Source organism: Oryza sativa, chromosome 5 (genome assembly GCF_034140825.1).
Source record: "Oryza sativa Japonica Group chromosome 5, ASM3414082v1".
In the NCBI taxonomy this organism is placed as follows: Eukaryota; Viridiplantae; Streptophyta; class Magnoliopsida; order Poales; family Poaceae; genus Oryza; species Oryza sativa.
In genome coordinates, this window is record NC_089039.1 from 30,104,782 (window position 1) to 30,115,505 (window position 10,724).

General features: G+C 50.7%; 1 protein-coding gene across 1 annotated transcript; it reads right to left on the reverse strand.

Annotated features, from left to right (window-relative positions):
* Positions 1–2,657: 2,657 nt before the first annotated feature.
* Positions 2,658–6,568, reverse strand: LOC136356703 (uncharacterized). The gene is made up of 5 exons (XM_066310950.1): positions 6,443–6,568; positions 6,119–6,304; positions 4,775–5,932; positions 3,452–3,550; positions 2,658–2,690 (listed from the first exon to the last, which is right to left on the reverse strand). Exons 1-5 carry the CDS (start codon positions 6,566–6,568, stop codon positions 2,658–2,660), a joined length of 1,602 nt encoding a protein of 533 aa, XP_066167047.1.
* Positions 6,569–10,724: the final 4,156 nt, after the last annotated feature.

Sequence of the window (10,724 nt, forward strand, 5' to 3'; positions counted from 1 at the left end):
CGGTGGCACTAATCCAAAGCTATTGCCAATAATCAAAGTCTATGCTTTAATGTGACCCCCTTTTGTGCACTAGTTGAACTAAGCATGGCTAAGCATCTCCTAAACCAACATCTAGTCATTTTAATACCCAAGATATCAATGGCGTAAGCGAAACAACATATAGCTGAGTAATAGGACCCATCCCACATGATATTGTAAAACAGTGCAATATTTAATAGAAATGCGGGACATTTGTAAATTGGGTACAATATGATCAATTGCAATGTATGACTTGCCTTGTTCTCGCACTGATGGAACCACAACAACGTCATCGAGAAACCACGAATCAACGAAACGGGCGAAATCTACGCGACAAACAAAGCATACAAGCAAAACATGCTATAAGACTACTGAAACATGAAACAAAACCATTTTTAATGGATTCTATACATTTTAATGAATTTACTGAGACTTGAATGGACTTAATCGGAGCTCGGATGAATTAGTTATGATTTTTAGAAGATTCTCTGTGTTTTTACTATTAAAGAAAAGCCTTAATGTATTTATTGCGCAATATTGCCCCAGGGCTGACGTCAGCAAGGGAGGGGAGGTGCCGGCATGTGGGCCCCATGAGTCAGCGGCTCAAGAGAGAGAGGGAGGGGCGCTGGCACGTGGGCCCCACTGGCAGTGGCACAAGGCGGGAGGGGCGCGGCTGGTGGCTCGGCTCGGCTTCAAAGCCGGCAGGCCAAGCATGGCGAGCGACGGCGGCACGCGCGGTCGCCGGCGACGGCAACCGGCGGCGCGGACGGCGACGGCAGACGGCGCGAAAAGCGGCGGCGGCGGCCGAAGACGACGGTGCGCGCGCGGAGGACGGCGGCGCACACGGGAGAGAGGGAAAGAGGGACGAGGGGGAGTTTTTCACCGAGGTTGGCCGGCGCGAGTGGAGACGACAGTGAACAACGACGACGAGCGACGGGAGGACGACGGCGACGGGCGGACGATCTCCGGGACCTCCTAGGGAACAAAATGGGAAGGATTAGAGGGAGAGGGGTGGTCTACGGCGGCGGAAACCATGGCCGAAGGCGGCGGCAATGGTGGTACTCACCGGCGCGCGGGGAGAAGCGGGCCCCGACGGTGGATTTGGCCGGGCGGATGGCGGACGCGACGGCTCACGGGATGGTGAACGCGGCGGCGTCGACGGTGAGGCTCGGCGCGGTGGCTAGCGACGGTTAGCGGCGGCCGGAGCGCGGCAGGAGGGCGGCGGCGATGGGTGTAGCGGCGCGGGAGTGATAGAGGGCACGGGAGAGAGCGGCGGAAAGAGGAAAAAGGTGGAGGGGAGTGCGGGGAAGCTTTATTGGGGCTCGGGAGAGACGGACGTGGCCGGGGTGCTCCCGATTTCGCCAGCGACGTGGGAGGTGGAGAGAGAGTGGGAGGGGATTCAAAATTTGAATCCACCCCTTGTGGGCTCGCGGCGCGGGTGGGAAGGCGTGGGCGGCGTCGCAGCGACGTGGGCGCGGGGCGCGGAGTGGGCGTGGGAGCAGCGGAATACGCGACGGCGTGGGCGGTGGTTTCGGCGGCGGTTGGCGCGGGCGTGGGCAGCCGGAGGTTAGGGAAAGGGCTGACAGGTGGGCCCCACCTGTCAGCGCCCGAGAGGGAGAGGGAGGCCGGGTGAACTTTGGGAGTGGGAGGGAGGAGCGGGCCGACGCGGGAAGAAACGGGCCGGTGGCCCAAGAAAAGGAAAAAGGAGGGAAAAGAAAAGATAAAAAGGAAAAAAGATTTTCCCAGGGATTTAATATTGCACTTTGCTTATTTTAATTGGTTAAAATTATTTCCAAGTCTCTGAAAATTCTACTAAAAATCCTGTCAGCATATTTTGACATGTAGAATCCAAGAAAAATTCCACATGCCGATTCCGATTATTATTTGCACTTATTAATTAGGGATTCAACTCTAGGTTAAATTAAACAATTTCTTCAGACGATTTATTTTATGAATTTAGAGCAAGGGAGGGGAACTTCAGGGCGTGACAAACCTACCCCCCTTAAACGGAATCTCGACCCCGAGATTCGGAAGAGCTGGCGAAGAGGTGCGGATGAGCGGCCTTCAATTCATCTTCTCTTTCCCAGGTGGCCTCTTCTTCTGAGTGGTGGCTCCACTGAACTTTGCAAAACCTGATCACCTTGTTTCTGGTGCTTCTCTCACTGGTCTCGATACGAATCGGCTTCTCCACATAAGTCAGATCTTCCTGGATGTCAATGTGCTCTGAGCTAGCTTGTTCCTCAGGTACCCTCAAACACTTCTTCAATTGAGATACATGAAACACATCGTGGATTCCAACCATATTAGATGGGAGCTCAAGCTGGTAAGCGACTTCACCTCTACGTTCCAAGATCCTGTATGGTCCCACAAAGCGTGGTGCCAACTTGCCTTTGGTTTGGAAGCGGTGTACTCCCCGAAGCGGAGTGACACGAAGGTACACATAATCCCCTGCTTCAAAAGTAAGCTCTCTTCGGCGGTTGTCAGCATAACTCTTCTGTCGAGATTGCGCAATTCTTAGCCTTTCTCTGACGGTTCTGACTTTCTCCTCTGCTTCAGTTAATACTTCCGTCCCAAACAATTGGCGTTCTCCAGTTTGATCCTAGAAGAGCGGAGTGCGGCATTTCCGTCCGTACAACGCTTCAAACGGTGCCATTTGCAAACTGGCTTGATAACTGTTGTTGTAAGAGAATTCCGCATAAGGCAGACTTTTATCCCATGCTCCACCAAAATCGAGCGCACACGCTCGCAGCATATCTTCCAAGATCTGATTGACCCTTTCGGTCTGACCATCAGTTTGCGGATGATAAGCCGTGCTGAAATTCAAATGAGTCCCCAATTCTTCTTGCAGTTTCTGCCAAAATTTTGAAGTGATTTGACTCCCTCGATCAGATACTATCTTCTTAGGTACCCCATGCAGACACATGATCCTTGCTAAGTACAGCTCTGCCAACCTTTTCCCCGTATAGGTAGTGTGCACCGGAATGAAATGAGCAACTTTCGTGAGGCGATCCACGACTACCCAAATTGAATCATGCCCTGACGATGTCCTGGGCAAACCAGTGATGAAGTCCATTCCGATTTCTTCCCATTTCCATTCCGGGATCGGAAGGGGTTGTAGCAGTCCTGCGGGCCTCTGATGTTCTGCTTTGACTTGCTGACAAACATCGCAGAGTGCGACGAATCCGGCTATCTCTCTTCTCATGCTGGCCCACCATAATTTCTCTTTGAGGTCCTGGTACATTTTAGTACTGCCGGGATGAATTGAATACTGAGTTTGATGAGCTTCTGTGAGTATGAGATCCTTCAGTTCTTTGTCGTCAGGCACACACAATCTTTCTCCCAACCAGATTGTGCCATGTTCATCCTCATGGAAATCTCGGGCTTTTCCGACCCTCATATTCTTTTTTAGCTCAGCTATTTCAGGATCATTTACCTGAGCTGCTCTGACTTGATCCACGAGCGTAGGCCGTGCCTCTAGGGCAGCAACGTACCCGTGTTCCACGATACCCAAATTTAGGTGCTCAAGATCTTGCTGCAATTTGCCACACATGTCTTCAGTGCATAAGGCATTGCAATAGCTTTTTCTGCTCAAAGCATCTGCTACCACATTTGCTTTGCCTGGATGATAATGTATCCCCATGTCATAATCTTTAATTAACTCCAGCCATCTTCGCTGTCGGAGATTCAAGTCAGGCTGAGTGAAGATGTACTTCAGACTCTTGTGATCAGTGTATACTTCACAGCGGTTGCCAATAAGATAGTGCCGCCAGATTTTCAGAGCATGAACCACTGCTGCTAACTCAAGGTCATGAGTGGGATAATTGGTCTCGTGTGGACGCAACTGTCGCGAAGCGTATGCGACCACTCTGCCTTCTTGCATCAACACACATCCCAACCCTTGGCGAGATGCATCACAGTAGACTTGGAAGTCTTTTGTCTGATCTAGCAAAATTAGAACTGGTGCAGAGACTAACCTCTTCTTGAGTTCTTCAAAACTTTGGTTGCACTCAGCTGACCACTTGAATTTTTCATCTTTCTTTAGCAACTGTGTCATGGGCCTGGCAATCTTGGAGAAATTTTCGATGAACCGACGGTAATAGCCCGCAAGTCCAAGAAAACTCCGGATTTGAGAAACTGTCTTTGGTGGGGTCCACTTTGTAACTGACTCCACATTTGATGGATCCACTGCCACGCCTTGAGCAGAAATGATGTGACCCAAAAATTTGACCTCCGATAACCAGAAGTCACACTTGCTAAACTTGGCATATAGCTGGTGCTCCTTCAATTTCTCGAGTACCAGACGGAGATGCTGCTCATGTTCCTCTTCTGATTTTGAATAAATAAGTATGTCGTCAATAAATACCACGACAAACTTGTCAAGAAACTCCATAAACACTTTGTTCATCAAGTTCATGAAGAAAGCCGGTGCATTGGTGAGTCCAAAGGACATAACCGTGCACTCAAACAACCCATACCGAGTGGTGAAGGCTATCTTGGGAATATCCTCTTCCCGAATTCTCAACTGATGATAGCCTGATCGCAGGTCTATCTTGGAAAACACCTTAGCTCCTTTTAGCTGATCAAACAGGTCATCAATTCTGGGCAACGGATATTTGTTCTTGATTGTGACCTCATTAAGGGCGCGATAATCCACGCACATCCTCTTGGTCTTGTCTTTCTTCTCCACAAAGATCACCGGAGCACCCCAAGGTGAAGTACTCGGTCGGATGTACCCTTTCTGCAGCTGTTCGTCAACCTTCTTCTTGACCTCTGCTAGCTCATTAGCTGCCATTCTGTACGGCCTCTTGTAAATTGGAGCAGTCCCGGGTGCCAAATCGATCCGGAACTCGATTTCTCTCTTCGGTGGCATTGTAGTGAGGTCTTCTGGGAACACCTCAGGATACTCTTGTACTATAGGAATATCCTCCAACTTCCTGGGACTTTTCTCCACTGTTTCTGTCTGACCCTCAATAGCAGCCTGATTCAGACTCGCTACGGACTTCTGCGACGCTGGGGAACGGAAGGTGATCTTCTCCCCTTTGTCGTTGGTTAGGGTGATGGTGCGGCTTGCGCAGTCAATCACTCCCTTGTTTCTGGTCAACCAATCCATTCCGAGAATGACATCCAGGTCTTTAGATTCGAGAAGGATGAGGTTGGACAGAAACGGTGATCTTTTGATCTCTATAGTCACCGAGGGGCAGTAGTGTGCTGTCCTCATATCATTTCCAGGGGTATGAACCTTCATCGGTATTTTAAGTTCCACTACCGATAATCCATGTGTCCCAGCAAATCTTTTGGAAATGAAAGAATGCGAGGCACCTGAATCAAAGAGAACTGTTGCTGGATATGAGTTCACTGGAAACGTGCCCAACTCGACCTCTGGTGCTGCCTGTTCTTCCTCTGCAGACACATGATTGGCGCGGGCCTGGATGAACCTGGGTCTAGTGCGATTCAGCTTCGGACACTTGCTAGCAAAGTGGCCGTTCTTGCCACAGTTGAAGCAAGGTCCTGGCTTTCCTACAGCCCCCTTCTTGGGTTGTTCTGACTGAGCTGACACAGCTGGCGGATCTGACTGAGCTGGTGCCATTAGTGGGGGTGGAGTCGAGTTGTGGTTGTGCTGCTTACTGTTGTTGTGACTGCCACCGTTGTAATCGTTGTTGAAGTTACTCGGGTGATAGGGACGGTGCTGACAGACGATCAGGGTGGAAGGCCCACCTAGCTGTCCCGTCATGAAGCGAGGCTTCTGATTGTTCCCCTGAGGAAAGCTGATCTGAGCTGCCTTTCTTTTTCGGTCCATTTTGTTGCGTTGCTCTTCCTGGCGAATAGCCTTGTCCACAAGCTTCTCAAAGTCCTCATAGACTCCGGAGATTAGCTGGTTGGTCAATTCATCGTCGAGCCCAAACAAAAACTTCTCCTGCTTCTCAGCATCGGTGCGCACGTCCTCAGGAGCGTAGCGCGCGAGGCGGTTGAACTCGTGCAGGTACTCTGTAACCGTTCTGGTTCCTTGTTGCAATGCACGGAACTCTCTCTTCTGTTGTGCCATAATCCCTTCAGGAATCTGTGCCTTCCTAAAGTTTTGACAAAACTCTACCCATGTAACCTTCGTTGCATCTGGACGGGTCACCACGTAGTTATCCCACCGGGCAGAAGCGGGACCTTGCAACTGGTGTGTAGCAAAAGCAACTTTCTCTTGGTCATTGCATTGCAGTAGGTTCAGCTTCTTCTCAATAGCACGGAGCCAGTCGTTGGCCTCTATTGGGTTGGTGGTGCTTGAGAAAGTGGGTGGCTGGATACGAAGAAAGTCTAACAGTTTGGACACGTGTGATGGTGGAGGACCAAACTGCTAGTTCTGTTGCGCCTGCTGCAACATCTGATGGTAATGTTGCTGCATCTGTTGCATCATCATTGTCATCATCTGAGTGACTGTTGGGTTCTCGGGCGGCGGAGATGAACTGCTGCCAGGTGCACCACTGGTATGAGCTTCATCTGTCTGCTCTTCGCTGCCACTGGCGTCGTTGGAGTCACGGGGATCATTCCTTGTCTTCACCATCTGGATGAGGATAGGTAGAAATAAGAGAAAGGAAGAAAACAGACGGCTCGGAAACTAATCTTTCTTATAAAATTAAGTGCAATTATCTTAATCTTGATTAAAACACTGAAAAAGAGGCATGCAATTCCTAATTAAGGCTGTCATACCACTCACACATGATATCGACCGCCGACTAACCCACAAGCAACAAACCTAAACACAAAAACTAGCATGCAAACAGACTAAGAAGACGATAAAGCTAAGGGCGGCGACTCTGAAGCTCGGAGCGGCGCTTGCGATCGAAGAACAGGTCTGACTTCTAAGGTAGACAAGGGATAGGAATCAATGCATGCTCAAATCCAAATTTAAACAAAGCAACAAATGGCCCAAACAACTAGCCAAGCATGATGATTTTTATGCATGGAACATTTTTCATGAACCCAGACAAAAGACACTAATGCAACTGACTAAACAATAACTTAATGCATGAAATAAATGCATGATAATAATGATGCGCATAAAGACTGCATCCCATCGAATCTAGACACAGCTTAATGCATACCACCTAACAATTCCTGACTGACTGCCAAATAAATTCCAAATAAAGTTTTGCTAAAACCCTGGACTGTCCCTAGCCAAGAGATCCGATTAAATAGGCGACCAAGATTTTCTCCCAAAATCAAAAGATCAAACCCCAAAGTTTCCCGAAACGAACCCAAGTGAAAAAGGCATGTGCATATGAAAAGGGGTTCAGAGGGCTCTTAGGTTTTTCCAGTTGGCTTGTCCTACGGTCAAGGTCGGCTCTGATACCAACTTGTCACGCCCAGAAATTCACGAACCAGAATTTCTAAGCTGAATGTGTATTAAACCCCTGTCCAGGACCAGCCAGGGTACACAAATGACAACTGTTGACATACAGATCCACGTCTTACAAAAATATAAAAGATTACAAATACAGCGGAAAAGGTAAAAGCGAGCTAAGCCTGAAGACTTGACTCCTGCAGCGGGCGATTCCATTCCACAGGCAACCCTTGACGGCAGCGACGAAACCAACCTCTTCAAGACATCTCCAACTGAGAAAAACTTCATCTCTGGTGTGGGGGAAAAGAGCAAGACTGAGTACTACCCACTGTACTCAGCAAGTCATACCGGAAGAGGAGGTATGATGCAGGATATAACCAAAGGAGGCTACGGGGGTCATTTGCATAAAGCAGGCATTTAAAACTAGTAGTTGAAAACATTAAAAACAGTTGTAGTAATTAAGCAATATTAACCAGTCACTGTCCAACACTACGCCACGTTGCAACAGGCCCAACCAACCACCTGAACTACACCAGTTCATTAAGCTAAACTAGGGGTGAGACTAATCACGGTGAATCTGGTCGACCGCCCATAACCGTGGGCACGGCTATTCGAATAGTTTTACTCTGATCAGAGGTGTACAACTGTACCCACAAGACACAGCCCCACGACACGTTCCCGTGCGCCGACAAGCCACTACGACATACCGGAAAGAGGCCGTGACAGGACCCTTCGCATAACCCTCTCTAACCGATCGCACCACACCTTAGGGTTCGCCCCCGTCCCCAGCAGGCAACGGGCAGCCCCCCTTTCGTGCCGCGGTGAATCCAGAAGCCGATCAACCGGACACCCCGGCCGACCCAACTCCATCACGCCCACCCTCGCCTGGGTACGTCGGCTAGAGAAAAGCTACACTACAAGCCCAGCCGTTGCCCACGCTGGCTTGTGGTAAGTACGATAAGTTCTTCCAGGGCATCCCGCGAACCGGTCCTTAATCGCCATGGGCACGACTAGCAAAACCATGCACCCACAGCCCACCATGTAGTGTACTTTAATTAACCAACACCATTGCGGTGGCACTAATCCAAAGCTATTGCCAATAATCAAAGTCTATGCTTTAATGTGACCCCCTTTTGTGCACTAGTTGAACTAAGCATGGCTAAGCATCTCCTAAACCAACATCTAGTCATTTTAATACCCAAGTTATCAATGGCGTAAGGGAAACAACATATAGCTGAGTAATAGGACCCATCCCACATGATATTGTAAAACAGTGCAATATTTAATAGAAATGCGGGACATTTGTAAATTGGGTACAATATGATCAATTACAATGTATGACTTGCCTTGTTCTCGCACTGATGGAACCACAGCAACGTCTTCGAGAAACCACGAATCAACGAAACGGGCGAAATCTACGCGACAAACAAAGCATACAAGCAAAACATGCTATAAGACTACTAAAACATGAAACAAAACCATTTTTAATGGATTCTATACATTTTTATGAATTTACTGAGACTTGAATGGACTTAATCGGAGCTCGGATGAATTAGTTATGATTTTTAGAAGATTCTCTGTGTTTTTACTATTAAAGAAAAGCCTTAATGTATTTATTGCGCAATATTGCCCTAGGGCTGACGTCAGCAAGGGAGGGGAGGCGCCGGCATGCGGGCCCCATGAGTCAGCGGCTCAAGAGAGAGAGGGAGGGGCGCCGGCACGTGGGCCCCACTGGCAGTGGCACAAGGCGGGAGGGGCGCGGCTGGTGGCTCGGTTCGGCTTCAAAGCTGGCAGGCCAAGCATGGCGAGCGACGGCGGCACGCGCGGTCGCCGGCGACGGCAACCGGCGGCGCGGACGGCGACGGCAAACGGCGCGAAAAGCGGCGGCGGCGGCCGAAGACGACGGTGCGCGCGCGGAGGACGGCGGCGCACACGGGAGAGAGGGAAAGAGGGAGGAGGGGGAGTTTTTCACCGAGGTTGGCCGGCGCGAGTGGAGACGACGGTGAACGACGACGACGAGCGACGGGAGGACGACGGCGACAGGCGGACGATCTCCGGGACCTCCTAGGGAACAAAATGGGAAGGATTAGAGGGAGAGGGGTGGTCTACGGCGGCGGAAACCATGGCCGAAGGCGGCGGCAATGGTGGTACTCACCGGCGCGCGGGGAGAAGCGGGCCTCGACGGTGGATTTGGCCGGGCGGATGGCGGACGCGATGGCTCACGGGATGGTGAACGCGGCGGCGTCGACGGTGAGGCTCGGCGCGGCGGCTAGCGATGGTTAGCGGTGGCCGGAGCGCGGCAGGAGGGCGGCGGCGATGGGTGTAGCGGCGCGGGAGTGATAGAGGGCACGGGAGAGAGCGGCGGAAAGAGGAAAAAGGTGGAGGGGAGTGCGGGGAAGCTTTATTGGGGCTCGGGAGAGACGGACGTGGCCGGGGTGCTCCCGATTTCGCCGGCGACGTGGGAGGTGGAGAGAGAGTGGGAGGGGATTCAAAATTTGAATCCACCCCTTGTGGGCTCGCGGCGCGGGCGGGAAGGCGTGGGCGGCGTCGCAGCGACGTGGGCGCGGGGCGCGGAGTGGGCGCGGGAGCAGCGGAATACGCGGCGGCGTGGGCGGTGGTTTCGGCGGCGGTTGGCGCGGGCGTGGGCAGCCGGAGGTTAGGGAAAGGGCCGACAGGTGGGCCCCACCTGTCAGCGCCCGAGAGGGAGAGGGAGGCCGGGTGAACTTTGGGAGTGGGAGGGAGGAGCGGGCCGGCGCGGGAAGAAACGGGCCGGTGGCCCAAGAAAAGGAAAAAGGAGGGAAAAGAAAAGATAAAAAGGAAAAAAGATTTTCCCAGGGATTTAATATTGCACTTTGCTTATTTTAATTGGTTAAAATTATTTCCAAGTCTCTGAAAATTCCACTAAAAATCCTGTTAGCATATTTTGACATGTAGAATCCAAGAAAAATTCCACATGCCGATTCCGATTATTATTTGCACTTATTAATTAGGGATTCAACTCTAGGTTAAATTAAACAATTTCTTCAGACGATTTATTTTATGAATTTAGAGCAAGGGAGGGGAACTTCAAGGCGTGACAATGGGACTCACCCTAGACAGACTGGATTTGGAGAGTTGGACCCCTAGAGAGTTTTCTAGAAATTACTTACCATAGGCCACGAAGCAGCGGTTGTTTCGGCGAAACGTCGAATATCTGAGGGTCCACAAATGGTTCTCAACGAGGTGGTTAGTACAGGGATGGAACATAGGACGTTAGGGTGTATAGCTTAGATGATGTCGGTGTCAAGCGCGTCGACTAACCGCGCCGTTAAGGTAGGCTGGCGGGCGCGACACTGTGGAATGCAGATGGAGAATTCTGTGCAAATTAAAACCTTGA